Source organism: Monomorium pharaonis, chromosome 10 (genome assembly GCF_013373865.1).
Source record: "Monomorium pharaonis isolate MP-MQ-018 chromosome 10, ASM1337386v2, whole genome shotgun sequence".
Lineage (NCBI taxonomy): Eukaryota > Metazoa > Arthropoda > Insecta > Hymenoptera > Formicidae > Monomorium > Monomorium pharaonis.
The window spans coordinates 18,678,014-18,700,885 of NC_050476.1; the positions used below are offsets into that span (position 1 = coordinate 18,678,014).

Genomic DNA, 22,872 nt, shown 5'->3' on the forward strand with positions numbered 1-22,872 from the left:
ACGCTTCACGTGTATATTTTTTCATTCAAAACAGAGAAACATGGTAAGTAGAGCAGTAATTGTAGTTGTCAGTAAGTGACCGATCGTTTGATAGATGTCGTTGCAATCGAAGCGATAAAACCTGGGAGTACCGAGCGGGGAAAGTCTCGCGATGCAAGGTTTGCCCGTCCTACGATGCGGGAATTCCGAGGCCGGGAGAGGAGAAAACGTATTTGGATGTGTGCGGTGGGAGAGAGATACGGGAGGAGTTACGGTATTCGTTCACGCGTTCTCTCTCTCTCTCTCTCTCTCTCTCTCTCTCTCTCTCTCTCTCTCTCTCTCTCTCTCTCTCTCTCTCTCTCTCTCTCTCTCTCTCTCTCTCTCTCTCTCTGTCTTTCTCAAAACTAATTTGTAAATATTTAATTACTAATATGTTAAAAATATTAAAATAAAAATTATTTTAAAAAATTATTGTAATTATTCTAATTATATTATTGTAATAATGTTTAAATAAAAATTATTGTATATATGTATATATATATGTGTGTGTGCATACACACACAATTTTTAATAATTTTAAATTATTTAATTAAGATTTTTATATACAATAATGGAAACGCCCATAGAGAAAGAGATCTCCCCAGTGCATATGCGGCATATGCATATGTTATTATAATTTAATTTTTTTATTACTTTTATTGCAAGGAATGTGTATGTTTTTTATTTTTTTTTTTGCATAATTTAGTACAATTAACAAACATTTATATGTTAAAAAATTAATGTTATATTGCTAATATTTAATTGTAGGTTAAAGTTAATTTAATAATAATATTAATGAAAAAATTGTATTAAATTATGCAAAAAAAATGAAAAACGTACACATTCCTTGCAACAAAGTAATAAAAGAATTAAATTATAATAACATAAGGCATATGCATACGCCGCATAGATATATAAATTATTTATACGTATAACGCGTGAAATAATTAATTAAAAAAAGAAAAAAATTAATTAGAACGTTTATTTTAGGAGATATAAGAAAATGGTTTAGCTCATTAGTCTTGTCTCGTCGAGATAGCCCAGTTTAAAAAAAAATCGTCTTTCTAGGACGCTTAGTTCCCGAGATATTGCCGATTGAAGTAATTTGAACGCGCCAGATCAATTTTGTACGCGCTCGCCTGGCCACGCGCTAGCAGCCGACGAGCGCGCGCGCGCATGCCGCCGGCCGCCGCTCTCGAGTGATACTGCTTTTGTTACACGTTTACAGTGGCTTCATGAATCGCTTCGAACTTTTTGGAAAGGCTACTTTAACTATTTAATAAGACGCTGTTAAAATTTCAGAACAGTAGCAACAGTGATTTTTCAAAGAAAAAAAATTATCTTGGCTTCTGAGCAACCTAGGACAAAGTTCTTTTTTTTTTTAATTTAAAGAAAAATCCCATCTTTTAAATGCATTTTACCTCATTTAGATAGCTTAATATTTTAAAAATTATTTTATTGTTAATTAAGCTTATTTTTTAGACGTTTATTTGAGGTCACATTTAATTGCATTGCACACATTTCGCAATACTGGTATATGATACTGCAACTTTTTGAAAGGAGAAAAGGTCTTCCCATTTCCACCCGTCTCTCCAACGGCTGACTCTCTCTCTCTCGTACTCTGTCTCTCGCCGTTGAAAGGAAAAGAAATAGAGGAAAGGAAATAATGACAATTTATTAGTACTTTTCAAGTTATTTATAGAACGATAAATGAAATAAAAAACAAAGAAATATAGTAATACATATCGAACAATAAAATAAATATTTCTGTGATGTTCAAATTTTTTTTCTAACGCACTCCCACACAGAACATAATATGTATTACATATCTAATGGATACCCACACAGAACATAATATGTATTACATATCTAATGGATATCCTCGACAGATATTGGGGATATCCATGAATATATAGGAAATATCCATTAGACATGCTATAAATATCCAGATGTCCGCAATATGCAATCTAATAAATATCCATAGGATATGTAGATCGATATCCAGTCGACATCTATAGAATATCCAGTGGATATCTACATAAATATCCACTAGATACTGCTATGGATGTCGATTGGATATTGATTTATATATCCCATGGATATTTACTAGATCTTATATTGCGGACATTTGGATATTTATAGCATGTCTGGATATTTTCTATATATTCATGGATATCTCTAATATCTGTCAAGAATATCCATTAGATATGTAATACATATTACGTTATGTGTGGGAGGATGTCATAAAAATCATCAAAAGTGGGTGAAGGCCCGTCGAGCATGCTCTGACAGGTCCTGTAGTTACCACAGAAACACTCTCGTCGCTGGGGAAGTCTAATTTTAGACCTGTTTCTTGCACTGCGAGTGATCCTTATATAGCGTGATTGTTGCATCTTACTTCCGAGTTGCACGCCGCTCTATCGGCGACGCCGCGCACTACTCGGCTGGCGAGTGCGCGGCGACCGAATATCTAATGGATATCTTTAGTAGCTGTTTAGTGGACGTGGATATGTGGACAACGCGTGGATATCTAATAGATATCCTTGGTAGCTATTTGGTGAACGTGGATATGTGGACAACGCGTGGATATTTAATAGATATCCTTGGTAGCTATTTGGTGGACGTGGATATGTGGAAAACGCGTGGATATCTAACAGATATCCTTGGTAGCTATTTGGTGGACGTGGATATGTGGACAACGCGTGAATATCTAATAGATATCCTTGGTAGCTATTTGGTGGACGTGGATATGTGGACAACGCATGGATATCTAATGGATAGCTGTTTGGTGGACATAGATATGTAGATAATGTGTGCATATCCATTAGATATCCCTGCTAGTTATTCAGAAGATATAGATATTTAAGACATCTATTAGATGTCTACTAGTTATCCATAATAGATATGGACATTATATAGATATGTAGATATTTATTAGATATCTATTAGATATTTTGTTCTGTGTGGGCTATTGTCTTATATATAATCTTTGGTGTACTATAATATAGTACCTTTTTCCTTAGGACGGAAACGTGAAAAGTGATAAGTTTTATGTAACTATTTCTTTCTATTAGTGTTAAATAGAAAGAGATAGTAACTTAAAACTTTTCACTTTTCACGTTTCCGCCCTAGAGAAAAAATTACATGATCAATACCCAGATGTAAAACAACTATATAGAATTAGATACAGTGCTATGAGAAATTCTAACATTCTTCGGAAGAATATAAGAAATTAGGAAATATAAAACAGATGCTTGTGAAGCACATATCGTTTAATGATTGTATTGCCAAATTAGTGTACAAATCAGAAGATATTTGAAAATTATATCAAGTCATCCCCTATTAACATATATATATCTATATATATATATTTTTTTTTTATATATAATATAATTTATATATAATATTTTATATATAATATAAAATATATATATATTTTTTTTATAGCATATATATATATATATATATGCTATAAAAAATATATATATATATATATATTATATAATATATATACAGGGTGTCTGGTATTTTTTTATGGGATGTTTATGAGCAGGTAGAGCGCATTAAACTGAACAGAAAAGTCCTTACCGTTTTTCCATTTTCGCAATAGTTAACAAGTTAGTGACTTGTAAAATTTTCTGTATTAGCCCGGCCTACCGGCAAATGCAAGCGTGCTGAGCGCCCGGCCGCGGCGGCCGCCCCTCCCCAGCGCTTGAACCTTGAGATTGCTAGGCGCGCGAGGGGAGTTGTTACAACAAGCGACAATGGCTACGCACAAGCGACGCATAACGCTAAATTCTCCCTTTGAGTTATGATAGTTCTGTCCGAACTCGTAGTTCGCGATTTAGGGCCGATAGCGCTCATGGATGTGATAATATAACTAGCTTGTAAGTCAATGCAATAGATGTCATTCTTATAGCTGGCGGGGCGAAAGGGAAGAGAGGAGAAACGAGTCAGTCGCCTGTAACCACTCGTGCGAGACGCTTGCACAAATAAAGTAAAATATATTTAGTAGTGTTTCTTATACATTTTGAGCGTTGTTTTTCAACCGCATCCCTAAACATCCAGAGACAGCACGATCCATTCGGATCATTGAACGAAACATTGGTCCTTCGAGCCGGATGTTCAGAAGTAATAAGGAACAAGTTTGTGCAAGCAACAATCGGAAGTACGGCGTGGCATAGAAACGTCGAGAAATCCACACGAGTGAGCTCTCAAAGCAGAATCAGGCAGGCGGATCTGCAATTCAGCACATTCGTTGATGCAAACATACGCAAGACAATAATCGTACGCACGGAATCGTAAGTCCACAACAAAGATTTGCGATTCTACGCAGCGTAACGATAACGCAAAACGATAGAAGGCATCGTAATCGAAGGCCGGCTGAACAAGACTGTTCAACGCAGTAATCATAAGGCGTCGTGCAAGCCAAGGGCACGTGCGCCGGCATCAAACTTCCAGCAAGCGCGAGTAGCCATATCAACCGCGTGAGAAGCGGAAGACACACGGCGGCGGCCATAGCAGCCACAAGGGACGCGGGTGCGACACGTCGGCAGCCATAGTAGCATCAAAGGAATTGGCGGGAACGACACACCAGCGGCCTTAGCAGCAAAGAATTCGAGTTCACGGCACGTCAGGACAGCGGGACCCGAGGTCATTTGCGATCGCGGCACGTAAGCAGAGTGGTTCACCTATATCATTTGTATCATTTACGCGCATAATTGCGTGATCACTGTCGAGTTAAGGCACATTGTATTCGCGTACAACACGAGTCGGTATGGCGGATGAGCGAACGATCAGTATGTTAAAAAAGAAACGCGGCATTATCAAAAGTCAATTATCGAAATTCACAACATATATTGACAGATTTAATGATTCGAGAAACTTGACGGAATTAACTGCGCGACTAGAGAAGGCTGAAGATTTATGGGCAGATTTTGACAAAATACAAACGGAAATCGAGTTAGAGGATGACACCGAAACGCAATCTGAGCATCGCGATGCGTTCGAAACAGCATATTTTAATGTAATAGGTAGGGCGAGACAGCTTAAACATGCGGGATCACAACAAGCGAGTTCAGATGTACAGCCACAAGCGAATCACACGTGCGCTAATCAAAACGTAAATTTGCCCATATTGAAATTGCCAGAGTTCAACGGAGAATACAGTAAATGGATACAGTTTAACGATACATTCAATGCGATAATTCATAACAACAATACGTTGAATATCACGCAAAAATTTTATTATTTAAAGTCATGCTTGAGTGGAGAGGCCGCTCAAGCATTAGATACATTAGAGGTATCGGACGCGAATTATGAGGTCGCTCGGGATATCTTAAGACAAAGGTTCGAAAACAAAAACATTATAATACATAGTCACGTAAGGGCTTTATTCGAATTATCACAGGTAATTAAAGATTCACACACATCTCTTAGAAGCCTCATTGATAGCATGTCACAACATTTGCGAGCTCTAAGGTCCTTGGGACAACCGGTCGATGAATGGGATTCGATGATCATTTTTCTTATTACGTCAAAGTTAGATACGATAACGCGTAGAGAATGGGAAAAGGCAACGGTCAAGCATAGCGAATTACCAACCACCAATAGTTTCAAGGCCTTTTTAAACGAACGTTGTCAATTTCTTGAAAAATTAGCAAGAGACGATAAACAGACGAACAAACAAATTGGAAATAAAGAAAATAAGGATAAAACAAGGTTAGGCACATTGACGTGTTTAGCATCAAACCTTGCAAAATGCTTATTTTGTAAGGGTTCGCATAACATATATTCATGCAAGGATTTATTAAACTTATCGGTAGATAAGCGATTAACACAAGTCAAGAAACTAAAATTATGTACGAATTGCTTGAGAAGTAACCATTTTAGTAGAGATTGCAAGGCAGGTGGTTGTAAAAAATGTAGCGGTAGGCACAACACGTTATTACATTTCAGTGACTCCAAAGGCGAAAATGAGAGAGACGATCATTCGACTGCTAATACGAACAGTGAAAACAGCGCAAAGGAATCGGCGGTGGCCACACATGCATTACAAATAAACAATAATTCATATATACTGTTAGCGACGGCCAGGATTGTCATATTCGACAACAATGGTAAGCCTCATCAATGCAGGGCTCTATTAGATAATGGATCGCAGTCAAATTTTGTTACAAAACGTTTGTCTCAAAAATTAGGTGTCGCGGGAACGCCTATAAAGCTTCCGGTTTGCGGAATCAATCAAAGTGTAACGACCATTTCACATAAAATCAATGCCTCCGTTAAGTCGTTTTACAATGATTATAAGGCCGAATTGTCATTCTTGGTAGTTGAAAACATCACGCAAGAATTGCCAAACAAATTTTATAATATTTCAACATTAAACATACCGGATGATCTATCATTAGCGGATCCGCGTTTTAATTATCCCGATAGGATAGATCTACTGTTAGGCGCGGGTATTTTTTTGGGAACTTCTTTGTGCAGGACAAATTCAATTAGGTAAGGGAAGGCCATTCCTTCAAAAAACGAGATTAGGGTGGGTCATATCGGGACCTATGGCACCTATGTGCAAGGAAACAGTATCCCTGTGTCAGGTCAGCACCATCCAAGAAGTGCGCGACAATTTAGAGCGTTTCTGGGAGATAGAGGAATGTTTCACAGCACCAAAATATACACGAGAGGAATCTGAATGCGAAGCATTATTCGTTAAAACCGCGGAACGCGATGAGCAAGGTCGATTCACAGTACAATTACCGTTTCGAACAAATGTAAATGAACTCGGGGATTCTTTAAATATGACAATTAAACGATTTTACGCATTAGAACGGCGGTTAGCTAAAGATCCGGATCTTAAAAAACAATATTTAAATTTTATGAACGAATATCAACAACTCGGTCACATGACAGAAATTACCCCTGAGGAGAAGGATCTTAACTCGGTCTATTATTTGCCTCACCATAGTGTGGTGAAGGAATCGAGCACAACTACAAGAGTACGCGTGGTATTCGATGCATCAGCAAGGACATCTTCTAATTTATCATTGAATGACGTATTGATGACTGGCCCGATTATACAAGATAGTTTGTTCGCAATATTAGTTCGTTTTAGAGTGCACAAATATGTGTTTACAGCTGATGTAAGAAAGATGTACAGACAGGTCAATGTTTATGAACCGCATCGTAACTATCAGAGAATTATATGGCGCCCAAATGAAAGGGAACCTGTACGGCATTTTAAATTAAATACGCTAACATACGGTACAGCGTCGGCTTCATTTGAGGCTATACGAGCTCTTCATCAAACAGCAATAGACAAACGGGACGCGTACCCTGAGGCATGTAACATTATTCTAATGGACTTTTACGTAGATGATCTAATCTCAGGATCCGATACAATCAAGAGCGCGAAAGATCTGGTTCATAATATAAACACAGTACTAAGCAGCGGATGTTTTCAACTACATAAATGGAATAGCAACAATGAAAAAATAATTGAGTCATTACAAGCGGAACCGAGTGCTGATCAGATACAACTGCCTCAGGAAGTCAATTCGAAGACACTTGGTCTGTCATGGAATACTAGTAACGATACATTACATTATCAGGCAAGCAACATAAGTAATAAATCGACTAAGGTTACTAAGAGAAAAATATTATCATTTATAGCGCAGTTGTTTGATCCGTTAGGATTAATTAGTCCGACGATCGTCATAGGGAAAATTATCATGCAAAAAATTTGGAAGGCAGGAATCGGTTGGGACGAGTCGTTGCTCCTTGAGATATTCACGATATGGAATCAATTTTTCGAGGGTATGAAAAACATGAACGAAATTTCGATACCCAGATGCGCATGGGGTCAACGGTATCATAGTGTACAATTACACGGATTTAGCGACGCCTCGGAAGTAGCCTACGGCGCATGCATATATGTTAGATCAGAAGACGAAGCTGGTAATATCACGTCTAAAATCTTATGCGCTAAATCACGCGTGGCCCCGTTAAAAACGGTAAGTTTACCGCGGCTCGAGTTGTGTGGTGCGTTACTTTTAGCGCGATTGCATCAACAAGTAGTAGAGGCTTTAAGTCGTCTTGATAGTCAACATTGTGATAGCTTCTATTGGTGCGATTCCACCATTGTTTTATCATGGGTTACCACTGAACCCAGCCGGTTAAAAACATTCGTAGCAAATCGAACTGCTGAAATACAGCGACTTACTGACGTCAATCGTTGGTCTCATGTGGTGAGTGACGAAAATCCCGCGGATATCATAACAAGGGGGATGAGTCTAGGCAAGCTAGCGACAACTCGGTTGTGGTGGCACGGGCCACCGTGGTTGAAACTCAAATCTGAGGCCTGGCCTATCGTAAATACTGTTCCTCAAACTACAGTCCTTCCCGAGTTAAAGGATAATGAGGTGGTATGCACTACGGTTAAATTCAGTTGTGATTTATTTCATCGGTTCTCATCATACACAAAATTACTTCGCGTTACAGCCTATTGCTTGCGATTTATTAAAAACGTAAGGGGGAGGCAAAAATGTACCGGACTGTTATCGGTCAATGAATTGAACGAATCATTATTCACGCTGGTTAGAATGATGCAATCCATGCATTTTGCGCCTGAAATCAATGACTTAGAACGCAAAGAAACAATACGTGCAAATAGCAGAATACTGTCACTAAATCCATTCTTAGATGAGCATCGTATATTAAGAGTAGGGGGTCGTTTAAGATATTCCGAGCTACCATATGAGCGGAGGCATCCGATGTTGCTACCGAGCAATCATTCGTTCACGCGCATGATTATAATTCACGAACATGAAAAACAAATGCACGCAGGATTGGCTAGTACATTAGCGGCAATAGAATGCGTTTTTGGCCTCTAAATAGCCGTAGTACAGTAAGAAAGGTAATTTCGCGATGCGTAATTTGCTTTCGCGTGAATCCGAAGAACACGAAATATCAAATGGGAAATCTGCCAGAATCCCGGTTTAACTCTGACAAGCCATTTGCAGTGATCGGTATAGATTTTGCAGGACCCTTAGTAATTAAAGACGGTAAGCTTAGAAATAAAAAGATTATCAAATGTTACTTATGCGTATTCGTCTGTTTCTCGACCAAGGCTGTACATCTGGAGATCGTTGGCGATTTAACGAGCGATTCGTTTTTAAACGCGTTAAAACGATTTGTATCGCGACGCGGATTGTGCCGTCATATATATTCTGACAACGCCACTAATTTTGTTGGTGCGAACAAAGAATTGAACGAAATCGCTAAATGGTTAAAATGCATGGACAAGAATGACAAATTTATAAAATTTTGTACCCAAAATTTAATAACGTGGCATTTTACTCCACCACATGCTCCAAATTTTGGAGGCATATGGGAGGCGGCGGTAAAGAGCGCGAAATATCATATTAAGAGAATAGTGGGCCAGGCCCATCTAACATTCGAAGAATTGTACACAGTGATCACGCAAATTGAAGCAATTATGAATTCTCGACCATTAATGCCGATATCAAACGATCCAAATGACATGGAAATATTAACGCCGGGACATTTTTTAATTGGTGAGCCACTCACAGCGTTACCACAAAACTCCGTCACAGAATTATCTACTAATCGATTGAATCAGTATCAGCGTCTACAGCAGCTCGTTCAACACTTTTGGTCCCGATGGAATAAGGAATATGTGTCGAGTCTGCAGCATCGTAGCAAATGGAAAATTGACACGCCGTCAAACATTAAACTAGGTACCATGGTAATATTAAAGGAGGATCATACACCGCCACAGCAATGGCGTTTTGGTCGCGTAATGGAAATTCATCCTGGTAAGGATGGAGTAGTACGTGTGGTAAGCGTAAAGACAGTCAGTGGAATATTGAAACGATCGCTGGGAAAAATTTGCGTATTACCCTTGAACGAAACCATGTAAAACTCAACCAAATTTTAAAGACTATATGATTGTAACTCATTTTACGCGAGACTGATTAGTATTAAGACGCGTATTATTATTTTTTTTTATTATTATTTTATTTTATATGTATATAAAGGAAATACTTATTTAGTATAATACTCATTATAAGATTATTCATTGAAAGCGGCCTTTCAAGGGGCGCGGGATGTCCGAACTCGTAGTTCGCGATTTAGGGCCGATAGCGCTCATGGATGTGATAATATAACTAGCTTGTAAGTCAATGCAATAGATGTCATTCTTATAGCTGGCGGGGCGAAAGGGAAGAGAGGAGAAACGAGTCAGTCGCCTGTAACCACTCGTGCGAGACGCTTGCACAAATAAAGTAAAATATATTTAGTAGTGTTTCTTATACATTTTGAGCGTTGTTTTTCAACCGCATCCCTAAACATCCAGAGACAGCACGATCCATTCGGATCATTGAACGAAACAAGTTCCTTACGTTTTTTAATGAAAATAAAATGTTCTAACGACAAAAAGTATTTGTGTACGTGTACATACATGTGTACAAAAAAATATCAGTTTTAATGCTTAAAGAAGTGATTACTAAATTTATTTTTTTAATAAATAACAATGATTTTTAATAAAAAATATTTTTTTGATGATAGTCTTAAACGTCGTAAACGGTCATTATAAATTTTAAAAGAAGCTGTTATCATATGCTCGAAACAAAATTTATGCTTCTTCAAAAAACATTAGAAAATTTTACCAATTAAAATGGAAATGACAACTAAATAAAATGTTTGTTTCAACTTTATATTCTTAATTAAAAATTGAATAACTAGGATATTTATATTTTTAATAAAATTAATCCTTGTACATACATACGCGAGCTAAAGAATAATCACTTTGTGACAGGAAAATGATTATGCCTTAGTTCCGCGATTTTATATCACTATTACTATTTACGCTGATTACTATACACGTACACGTAAAAAAATATGATTCTAGTTTAAAAATCAATTATTCATTTTTAATTGTATTTTTTTTAATAATTATTTTATCTTTAATGACTGAAAAGAGTATTCTGTTGATAATAAACACCACACTTTACATAAAACAAATAATGTTTAACATTTTCGCGTATGTACACACACATACACACACACACACACACAAATTACACACAAATTATAAACCAATTCTTGAATTAAAGAATAATCATTTTCCTGTCACAAAGTGATTATTCTTTAGCTTGTGTATGTATGTATCCCCCCCCCCTCCACACACGTACACACACACACACACACACACACACACACACACACACACACACACTACAAACTAAAATTTTCTTAAATTAAATAAATATTGTTTATAAGTTTTCAAATATTTAATAAATTCATATATTCTTAAATTTACACGGAGAAAATTTTATAGTAAAATTATGTATGATTTTATTATTTATGATAGTAACCACGAACTGTAAGAAGAAATTTCAGAGAATTATATCATATAAGTAGTGTAAATATTGTCGTAATTTGATGAAAAACATAATAAAAATTTTCATAATTCCTCCTTGGCCCGTGTTTACTATTTACCATAGTAATTTTTACCATAAAGTTTTTTCCGTGTATTATAAATCTATTACTAGGATTAATTTTATTAAAAATATAAATATCCTAGTTATTTAATTTTTAATTAAGAATATAAAATTGAAACAAACATTTTATTTGCTTGTCATTTCCATTTTAATCGATAAAATTTTCTAATGTTTTTTGAAGAAGCATAAATTTTGTTTCGAGCATATGATAACAGCTTCTTTTAAAATTTATAATGACAGTTTACGACGTTTAAGACTATCATAAAAAAAAAAATTTTTATTAAAAATAATCGTTATTTATTAAAAAATAAATTTAGTAATCACTTCTTTAAGCATTAGATCTGATATTTTTTGTACACATGTATGTACACGTACACACATACTTTTTGTTGTTAGAAAATTTTATTTTCATTAAAAAAGGTAAGGAACTATCATAATTCAAAGGGAGAATTTAGCGTTACACGTCGCTTGTGCGTAGTCATTGTTGCTTGTTGTAACAACTCCTCCCGCGTGCCTAGCAATCTCAAGGTTCAAGCGCTAAGGAGGGGCGGCCGCCGCGGCCGGGCGCTCAGCGCGCTTGCATTTGCCGGTAGGCCGGGCTAATACAGAAAATTTTACAAGTCACTAACTTGTTAACTATTGCGAAAATGGAAAAACGGTAAGGACTTTTCTGTTCAGTTTCATGCGCTCTACCTGCTCATAAAAATCCCATAAAAAAATACCAGACACCCTGTATATATATATACCAGGTGTGTCGGTAATTCTTTTCCGGTTTTTTCCCTAAAGAAAACACGTTACTTACAATGGATAGTTAAAATTTACTTATTCAAAGTATTGGCCATTTGATTCTATACATTTTGTCCATCTCTCAGACAATTTATGGATGCCATTCCAAAAGAACAGTTTCTCCTTTGAGCTAAACCATTCATCGAGCCATTTTTTAACTTCTTCGAAATCGGCGAAGTGCTGCTCTGCAAGCGCGTGCCCCATCGATGCGAAAAGGTGGTAGTCGGATGGAGCCAGGTCTGGAGAGTACGGCGGGTGCGATAAAACTTCCCATCCAAGTGATTTCAACATTTCTTTGACTGGTTTTGCTGTATGAAACGGCGCGTTTTCATGCTGCAAAATCACTTTATCATGTCTTTGAGCGTATTGTGGACGTTTTTCGATCAATGCACAGTTCAAATTGATCATTTGTTGTCGGTAGCGATCAGTATTAACTGTTTCTCCAGGTTTCAACAGTTCATAATATACGACACCAACCTGGTCCCACCAGACACAGAGCATGGTCTTGCGACCAAAGCGATTTGGCCTTGCAGTCGATGGGCCGGCTTCGCCAGGTGATAACCATGATTTTTTTCGCTTGGGATTTTCGAAATAAATCCATTTTTCATCACCCGTTACTATTCAATGCAGAAATGACTTCCTTTCATACCTTTGAAGCAGCATTTCACTGACGATTTTTCGATTTTCCAATTGCCTGTCATTCAATTCATGTGGCACCCATCTTCCCATCTTTTGGATCTTTCCCATCGCTTGTAATCGTTCACAAATTGCTACTCGGCTCACATTCAACTTTTCTGCTAATTGTTTTTGAGTTTGTGTTGAGTCTTCATCCAATAACTCCTGCAATTCCGCATCTTCAAACGTTTTCGGCCTACCAGGACGTTCTTTGTCTTGAACGTTGAAATCACCACATTTGAATTGTCGAAACCACGTTTCACATGTTCTTATGGTTGGAGCATGCTTACCGTAAGTCTCTACTAGCAAACGATGACTTTCAGCGGCTTTTTTCTTTTGATGAAACAAGAAAAGTAATGCGTGCCGCAAATGCACGTTGTCAGGCACAAAACTCGACATTTTCAAAAAATTATAAATCTATAACGCTGTTATTTTGGCGGAACGTAACTTGTGTAGTTTTAAGGTTAATGTCAGTAGAATAAAATGACATATGTATCAAATCATAACATTTCATACTTATGACTAGTGACATCTGTTGACAAAAACCGGAAAGGAATTACCGACACACCTGGTATATTTTATATATATATTTTATATATATATATATATATATGCTATAAAATATTGAAATTTACATAAATTTCGTGCTACGTGCTACGAAACGACTGCCCGAACGACCACAGCGCGCTCATAGTGCCAAAAGTACGTTCCCCAAACGCATCCTAAATAAGTTGTTTAAGAGAGTTCCGCTGCTAAATCAAAATAAATAGATTATCATGAAGCCTTGTAGAGAAATTCAAATTAGTGATATAAATTGACCGTCAAAATTTCAGAAAACTGAACTAGGTAGTTATTTATAAATATTAAATATTTTATTAACATGGGAATCGATGAATTTTCAGGAGTTTTCAGTTTTAATTGTCGTATTAAACGTAAAAATAGCGAACAAATGCTAGTAAAATTTTACATCAATACATCTTAGCTGCCCAGAAAAGTACTGTTAAATTTTTAAAATAATGCACTTGTTTGTTTGAGAAAAATAATTGATAAGATAAAAAAAGTTTACAATAATCGAAGTAATACAGTACGTAGATAAAGTAAATGTGTCTAGTGATACAACATGAATTTCAAATTGTTGTATTTATAGTAGTTATCTAAGGGTGGTATGACAGTGAAGAATGTTTATTCTCAATTTTTAAAAAAATTTTTTTAGTAATGAAAGTAGTACTTTATAGCCGATTTTTTTCTTATATTCACCATTATTAATTTTAGATCATGTACAGCAAGAAAAAAGAAAACAACAAAATGGTCATTTGAATATTTTTCTTTTCTTGAACTTTTGTGCTACTTATTGTGCCGGGTCTCAGCAGAGAAACTTCCTTAATACTACAAAATGCGTGATATCCGAACAAAATTACCTTTTTTTAAAAAAAACTTTAAAAAAGGCGCAAAGTGTGTGTATGTGGGCTTCTAAGAAAAAAATTATTATATTAGGTAAATTGCCTTATTGTCCTATTGTTTTATTGTCTTATTGTCTTCTTTACAAAAATAATGATATAAAATTAATGTGCCAACAATAAAAATATTTATACAAAATTTATTTATTATAACTTTTATTGAAATATTTAATAATAAACGGGCTTGATGATCAAATAATTGAATAATTAAAATCAACTAACGAGATTATATATATAGTAAAGCAAAAACTTGGCGTGCCCAGATCGCATTTTTTTTATTTCCAAGACTCTATGTAGTCTATGTTATTGATATTAGTAAGTATATACAAAAATACGATTAATGTGGCTTGGGTTTTGTTTTACTATCCATCAGTTTCTACATTACTATCTGTTATTATTGATAACATTTCCATTTTTTAATTAATTTTTTGATAGATTTTATAAGATTTTTTTAAGTCTGTTTTTCAAATATATTTGGCCAGATTTTTACTTTACTATAATCCCGTTAGTTGATTTTAATCATTTAATTATTTGAGCATCAAGCCCGTCTGTTATTATGTATTTCAATAAAAAGTTATAATAAATAAATTTTGTATAAATATTCTTATAGTTGGCACATTAATTTTATATCATTATTTTTATAAAGAAGACAATAAGACAATAAAACAATAGGACAAAAGCAATTTACATAGAATAATGTTTTTTTTTTTTTTTTTTTTCTTAAAGACGCACATACACACATTTTGCGCCTCTTTCTACTTAAAAAAAATACTTAATACAATAACATAGGCTGTTGCAATATCAACATTATGATTCAATCGAGACCATTGTACTTGCATTAATATTATATTATAAGTATATATATTTTCTATTGGCATCCCGCAACAAGACAATTTATTGAATCATAGTAATTTACTTTTTTCTTAATTGAGGCAAAGGGCAAAGGGCGTCAAAACAAGGCTTAACTCTACGAATCTTTTGTAAAATAATTAATGTATATACTAACACTTACATGCCTATCAAAATATTATTTTTAATTATAATTAGGTATTAATTAATTTTAATTTTATTATAAAATTGTAACGGTGAGAAACAAACATGGAATTCAACTAAAAAAACTTAATATTAAAAGTATCGACTTTTTATATAAAATCGATTATAAAATGAGCAACGAAAAATCATAAAATGCAGCTAATGTCAGAAAAACAATTACGAAACAACAAAATTTGATTTAAATATCTCATTATGTCATCTGGCTGAACAAAATTTAAAGTAAAATCTATTTCCATAATAAAAAATAGATATTACTACCAATACAAATCTTTATTAAAATTATAAGATAATATAATGGATTCTGTACAAGCTAGAGATCAGGTATTTTAACTTCAATTATCTTGATTTTTTATAATTAAAAAATGTAATTTTTATTTTGCATGTCTCTCTCTCTCTCTCTCTCTCTCTCTCTCTCTCTCTTTTCTCTGCTCAAATTATTGATTATTTAGAATCAAATTTTAGATTTTAGAGTTTTTAGACTATTAACAATAAATTTTAACAATGTAAACCCTGAATTTATTACAACAAAGTAATGATGCAAACTTGTAAATCTTATCAATATTATAAAAAAATAATTGTTTCTTATTATGCAAACTTTAATTTTTTAATTAAGGATTTATTTAAAAATAACTGACTTTTTTGATAACAAAACTCATTTTTACTCTGGCAGCTTTCTTCTAAAATCTATTTTTTTTATCAATAAGTTTTATTTCTTTATACAAGTATTATTTATTTAATTTTTTTATATTTATATACTTTATCTAAATTTCTGCATTCCTTTCAAGATTTTAGATTTTTTCAAAATGTTCAAAAAAATTTTTTTTATGTTTATAAAATAAAATTTTTAATAATCTGTTTTAGATATATAGAAGTTGACACTTAACAAAGACAAAATAAACATTAAAACTGAAGAAAACTATAATTTAATAATGGACACACGATTCATTAAATTTTAACATTAAATAATCAAAAATAACTAATACAGTTAAGAAAACGCAATAGAAAGATGAATAAAATTCAATTAATCAGTAATTATCCTAATTATAAAAATCAGAAAAAAATGCACAAAATTAAATATGTAAAAGACATTATACAAGATTTGGAAAACTATGGACCAGCTAGTTTAATACATATTGCTATTTTGAGTAACATAATTAAAAGACCCATTAATATATGGAATGCTAATGGTAGTTTAAATAAGACCATCGGAAAACAAAAATTGGGACAATCTGTAGATATTGAATATCATGCAAACAATTCGGAACAAATTGGTAAGTTATTAATTAAATAACTTTAAAAAAAAATGAGTAAAATTGTTTTGATATATAAAATTTTATAATTGAATTAAAAATCGTTTTAATTTAAAACAGTTACGTTTTAATTCAATTAAAATAACATTAAAAAAAAATTATCTTCTATCTCAAAACAAACTTCTTATCACAAGTCTTCTTTTTACATTAATTATTATGTAAAAAATGACACTTTATTTGTATAAACTTAAGTAACTCGCTTATTTTTTTATTTATTTATAATAATTAAAAAGTGTTTAAATATTAATTTATTTATAGTGAATTAGAAAATTTCTAAATATTTATGAACATCTTTTCAAGTTATTAACCCACACAGCACACTTTATCCTGAGGATACCTTTAGGTTATCTAGATATCCAAGTGGACATATTAAAATCTCATGGATGTCCTACGGTTATTGCGATATCCCTCGGATATCTGGTGAACATTGCGATACTCTGTGCTGTGTGGGAAGACTGCGGTCTAGTAAGCGCTACCAAATGCTTCGAACGCTATGCTCCGAGTGCTATCAAAAGAAGCAGTCGACGAACGTTACGAGTGCTACCATCGCTATGCCAAACGCTACAGCCAACCCACCTGGCGAGGTAGGGCATTTGAAACGTCGGTAGCGAATATAATGCCATAATTCATAACGTCATGAGGTCTGTTGTAGCGTTTCGTAGCGCTAAGCGCTAAGTGAATCAGTCGTAGCGCGGCTACAAACGCTTTGTAGGGTTTGTAGCGTTTACTAAACCGCAGCTTAAAAAATGTATGGTTATTTTGGAAAAAAATGAAATTTATACTAATTTATTATCAAAAATTAGTCACCAGTTAAGTCCTATACAGCATAAAACATCGCAACCACGTTGCAGCAATGTTGCAATTAGGGACCATACTAGCGATCTACTGATTCAGAAAATCGTGCTAATTCGCAGCGCCATCACATCCATTTTTCGTATAACGTAGAACTACGCTTGGTGTAAAGATATAAGGTGAAACACCCCGTGGATGCGCATTCGTTATTCAAATTAATGGCGGCTATCGAAACCAACTGAAGATTTGCCATCACAAATACAAACTTTGTATGTATATGTTTTTTGTGCATGTGTATGTTTTGCTTTATTAATACTATGTTTGAATTTAGCGCAAATTTTACGGTTAATCGTTGACTGGTTCTTGCTGCTATTATGCGCAATGTTTCGTCTTATATTTCTACACCATGGAACTACGTAGCCATATCCACTTTTTGAGAGAATAAAACGCTATTTTTGATTTGCATTCGTGTTACATTTACAATTAAAGATATGCTGTATTTCAATGCTTTATTGTACTTTGTGTTTACAAGAATTTTATATATATTATTGTTAAATGATGTTTACGTAAATTTTCTTTTACTAGATTATACAAACATTAAAATTACTGAAAATTGAGTAATAATACTCAACCAACAATACAAAAAAAAATTAAATTTTAAAGTTAAAATTTAAAAAAATTAAAAATAGAAGATTAAATTAACAACACACACAAACACACAAGCACGCACGCACGCACGCACACGATAAATTAACACCAATTATTGTAAAACAGGGTTATGAGTTCACGCATAAAATATAAATAATCTAAATTCTGTGTAAAAAAACTTTAAATTATAATGTATAAAATGTCATTTATGTAAACTATAGCAAAAATATCGAATAATACAATAGCTAATAAAAAATTTTTAAGTTGACAACTTTTATATTTGTTAAATTTAACCATTACGTCTTATTTAATCTCACTCTTAAGAAGATGATAAAGTTGTCCTGTTTTAATAATTATAATTTTATTTCTTATTAATCTTTTAATTGCATTTACAGAATTAAAAATCTTTCTCCAGAATTAAAGTATAGATAATAACAAACCCGGGCCGTAACGATTTTGTAAGAAAAAAGACAAAACTTTTAAAATTATCGGCTTCTAGCGTCAACTCGTAACAAAATATGTCTGATGTAAAAATTTTGATCCTTGTACGCACAAATCAAGCCTAATCCCAAGTGGAGCAAACATTTAGGAACAATATTACGGTTTTAGATTGAACGTAGGCGTTCTAATAAAAAAGTTTAATGAATACGAACATTTCGTGTCTAAAAAGAGCAATCTAAAACAATTTTGTAAATTCTCAGTACAAAATTCATTTCATAAGCTGATATTAATACAATACATAAACTTTAATTCTGTAAAAGGATTTTCAAATCTATTAAAAAAGTACATACATAATTGTGTTAATAACATGAACGAATGACTCTACATTATCGAACTCAATCAAGTTTGACGAGCAGTTTAGCATCCTCTTAAGAGCCTAAACACAATGCCAGGCAACAGGCAATAGGAACAGAAATAATGAAAGAAAGAAAGAATCTTTATCTCTTTCTTTATTTTTTGTTTCTATTGCCTGTTGCCTGGCATTGTGTGATGGCCTTAAGAATACGCGTGGATGATAACGTGCGGCAAGAAACGCAAAACAAGTATCTCTGATAATTATTGTACTTACTCTGTACGTTACAATCTTTTTGTACTGCACAAACTTCGAAATTTTTCCACTTCACTAGTAAACATTAATGAATCGGCAGCCTCGTATATAACGTTTCACATCAAAGTAATCAGTAGAAGAAATATGGTCGCGAATAGGGACATTAACTCTTATTAAATTTTTTTAAGTTGACATTTTACACGTAAAAGTTTTAAATATATTTTAATTTCTATCTAAACTTTTTTAAATCCTTTTTTAGGTCACTGGACCCTAAGAGATAGCAAAGATCCCGATAACGTTATTATTGATTTAAACAGCTGCCTGTTTTCGGTGATCGGTTCTCAAATCGGGCAAGATCCATTAAAACTTCGTAAGTGGACTGTGTTAAAACTAAAGGACAATTTTCAGAATTTGGCCAAATGGTTAGATAAAATTCAGTGGAAGGAAAGTGCAGGAGTATTTTTTATGATTGGCGGAGTAAACGGACACGGACCTGAAAGTCCGAGAAAAAGTCCCGGAAAAAAAAGTCCGAGGAAAAGTCCCGGAAAAGAAAGTCCAAAAAAAAGTCCCGAAGAAGAAAGGTACTCAGAAAGATACCCAAAATACAGCACAATAGAAAAAGCTGAAGATATTCTGAATAATTCAGAAGGCAAATTAAGCGAAGGTGGTGATGAGAAAATCTATTCGACAATAGGTCATTCTAGAACGCAGCATCTCGTAGGAGGAAGAAATGGAGGTGTTGAAACTTGGACTAGGAATAACCCACATATAGGAAAATTTGCTTTTCTGAAGGAAAAAGACCAAAATTATGTCACTCATAGAGCATTGCTATCAAAATCAGGTCAAAAAGCACTACATAAACTTAACGATGCCATTGAATTTACAGTATGGATACCTGTTTCAGAATTAGTAGAACCAGATGTCCCATTTCCTCAAGCAAGCCGGTGGTATAACGGAATAGAACTACATGGTTTAGAAGACATCAAATTTGTCAATATGCTTTTAAGACATCAAAAAGATAAACGAGACAAGATAGATGAAGAGCCTCTTATAGTTTATATTTATCCAATCACAGGTACAAGACTAAGGTACTTATCATCCAACACGGAAAGAGACGCTCAAAGGATTTTAAATAATTCAGAAGGCAAATTAAGCGCACCTGTTAAAGGTAAAGAAGATGGAGATACAAATCGAGGCCATTCTAGACAAAGGCATGTCGTAGAAACAAGATATCAAGGTGTCAAAGCTTGGACTAAAGAAAATCTATGTGTATCAAGATCTGCTTTTCAGACAGAAGAAGATCAAGACTATGTCACTCATAGAGCATTGCTATCAGAAAAGGGTCGACAAGCACTATATTACCTTTACGAGAACGATGAAACGGTATTAAACGTACACGTTAACGACATGAAAGAACAAGGTGTCTCATTTCCTAAAGGATCCCTATGGCATAGGGGAATACAAATACATGGTGAAATAGATATCCAATCTGTCCAAATGTTTTTAAGACATCATGCAGATAAACGAGAAGAGAAAAATGCAGAGCCTTTATTATTTACTGTTTTCCCGATGTTTAAAGATGTAAAACATAAGAAATGTTCAGGTGCGGAATTCAAAAAAGTTAAAAAAATAAAAGGACTTGAAGAAGGTACTCGTAAAAGGGCTGTTCCAACTACATCTAAAACTGCATCTGCAACTACATCTGAAACTGTTTCTAAAACTCCTAAATTTGCACTTAAATCTGCTACTGGAACTATTCCTAAAACTACTAAAATTGCTCCTACAACTGCCTCTGCAACTACATCTAAATCTCCTTCTAAAACTCCTCCTAAAAGTGCTCTTAAATCTGCTGCTAAAACTACTTATAAAATTACTTCTAAAACTGCTTCTTAATTATTCCTAATACTGCTTTTTAAACTGCTCCTAAAACTACACTTAAAATAATAGAAATAAGGAAAAGTACTAAGGAGCTCCGAGTGACGAGCGGATTGCAACGGTGGCACTTGTAAGCGGGGCATGATATCACGCGGCACCTGTCAAAATACACATACATATAAAAATGCACATACAATACACGTGTAATACATATAAAATATAAAACACGTATATTTAAACAAATATAAAATTCCATGGGTATGAAATTATATTATATTTATTTAATAATTTATGGCATTTTTTTACAAGTTTTATGTGTCGTAGTCAAAAAGGCACTAACGCTAAGGAGCAAACTGCATCATGATATGCAATAACTGTATGTGATTTATCAATGATGACCATTATAAAAAAATAATACGGGTTAAAAGTAAAATAACATATGAGAAGCATTTTTATTTGTACAACCTTACTTTTATCCTTACCTCTACAACCGTACAATTAAACGCAAAAATTGCACAAATAAACGTAAAGTATTAAACCGTTTAATAATGAATGTAATATATTGATTATAAAATTGATTAATTTTAAAATATAAAAAAATAAAATGTATTAATAAAATAAGCAATAAAATTGGAAACAGCCAAGTGAGCAAAAAGATCATATCCTTTTATTATTAAGAAAATGATAAAGAAAACTAATTATAAAATAATGTATAAATTTGTATAAAAGCAAAATCTTTGAAAGGTCGCCAGTAATAATTTGCAAAAATTTTTAATCGCTTTTTTCCTGTAACGATTCTCCTTACATTATCTCTGTCTCTCGTCTGTACGCGATGTCTCCGATCGCACATCCGTAAACAGTCTTATTATTCCGACTCTTTCTCTCTTTCATCCATTGCATTCACTTGTTTTGATTTATGTGCCAAACAATAATTGTACTTATATAATTTAATTTTTTTTTTAATTAAATATTTAAATTTTAGTAAATATAATATTTTTATTATAATATTTTACATAATAGTCATCTAAAGAGTACAACATGATAGTTTTAATAAAACAACGGTTAAAAATTTTAATGCTTAAAAGTAATATTACATCCAGGGATCCAGACTGAATAAAATTAATGTTCGGTTACGGTTACGGTTTAATAAAAAGATTTGAAATCTGGTTACGGTTTCAGTTTCAGTTACTTTGCAAATACAAAAACCCAAAACTGTTTATTACGGTTTTTTTCGTTTTTTTCCGGTTACGGTTCCGGTTCTTCTAATATTATTACTTAATAAGTAATTATGTAATAGTAATTATTACATAATTACTTATTTCTATTTATATTTAATAATTTATAATATTTAATATATTATTAAATATTATAATATTTAGTAACATTTAATAATGTTTAATAATAATTTATAAAAAATTATTTACGTATAAAGAAAGAACTCAATTTGAATTGTGCTATTAATAAATCTATTGGTTCAAAAAAAGATGATTAAATAAGAGAAATAAGAGGAAAAGGCAAAAAAGTATAAGTAGTTAAACAAGTTGCATCCGCAAAGTTGCAAATAAAAAATAATAAGCAAAATGTGTACAATATTTTTTTATATTCAGATATACAAGGAGTTCCCGCATCAGGTATGCAATACTTCATGGAAAAATAGATGGAATCAAGGTGAACATAAAAGTCCACTA

The 22,872-nt window shown here is 33.5% G+C and overlaps 4 protein-coding genes across 4 annotated transcripts; all 4 read left to right on the forward strand.

The window, feature by feature from the left end:
* The first annotated feature begins 4,795 nt into the window (after positions 1 to 4,795).
* LOC118647544 lies at positions 4,796 to 6,526 on the forward strand. The gene has a single exon (XM_036292595.1). The coding sequence runs from the start codon at positions 4,796 to 4,798 to the stop codon at positions 6,524 to 6,526; it is 1,731 nt and encodes a 576-aa protein (XP_036148488.1).
* A 52-nt stretch (positions 6,527 to 6,578) lies between these two features.
* On the forward strand, positions 6,579 to 8,909 carry LOC118647545. Its single transcript, XM_036292596.1, has one exon. It carries the CDS (start codon positions 6,579 to 6,581, stop codon positions 8,907 to 8,909), a length of 2,331 nt encoding a protein of 776 aa, XP_036148489.1.
* An 80-nt stretch (positions 8,910 to 8,989) lies between these two features.
* LOC118647546 lies at positions 8,990 to 9,958 on the forward strand. The gene has a single exon (XM_036292597.1). It carries the CDS (start codon positions 8,990 to 8,992, stop codon positions 9,956 to 9,958), a length of 969 nt encoding a protein of 322 aa, XP_036148490.1.
* A 5,256-nt stretch (positions 9,959 to 15,214) lies between these two features.
* Positions 15,215 to 21,238, forward strand: LOC118647623. Its single transcript, XM_036292869.1, has 3 exons — positions 15,215 to 15,832; positions 16,373 to 16,782; positions 19,569 to 21,238. The coding sequence occupies exons 2-3, from the start codon at positions 16,518 to 16,520 to the stop codon at positions 21,200 to 21,202; spliced, it is 1,899 nt and encodes a 632-aa protein (XP_036148762.1). The 5' UTR covers positions 15,215 to 15,832; positions 16,373 to 16,517; the 3' UTR covers positions 21,203 to 21,238.
* Positions 21,239 to 22,872: the final 1,634 nt, after the last annotated feature.

Bases quoted from the DNA above. Each gene is read 5' to 3' on its own strand.
- LOC118647544 (XM_036292595.1), top strand. From the start codon at position 4,796: ATGGCGGATGAGCGAACGATCAGTATGTTAAAAAAGAAACGCGGCATT.
- LOC118647545 (XM_036292596.1), top strand. From the start codon at position 6,579: ATGGCACCTATGTGCAAGGAAACAGTATCCCTGTGTCAGGTCAGCACC.
- LOC118647546 (XM_036292597.1), top strand. From the start codon at position 8,990: ATGGGAAATCTGCCAGAATCCCGGTTTAACTCTGACAAGCCATTTGCA.
- LOC118647623 (XM_036292869.1), top strand. From the start codon at position 16,518: ATGAATAAAATTCAATTAATCAGTAATTATCCTAATTATAAAAATCAG. The intron at 16,783-19,568 runs GTAAGTTATTAA...ATCCTTTTTTAG, and splicing joins AAACAATTCGGAACAAATTG to GTCACTGGACCCTAAGAGAT.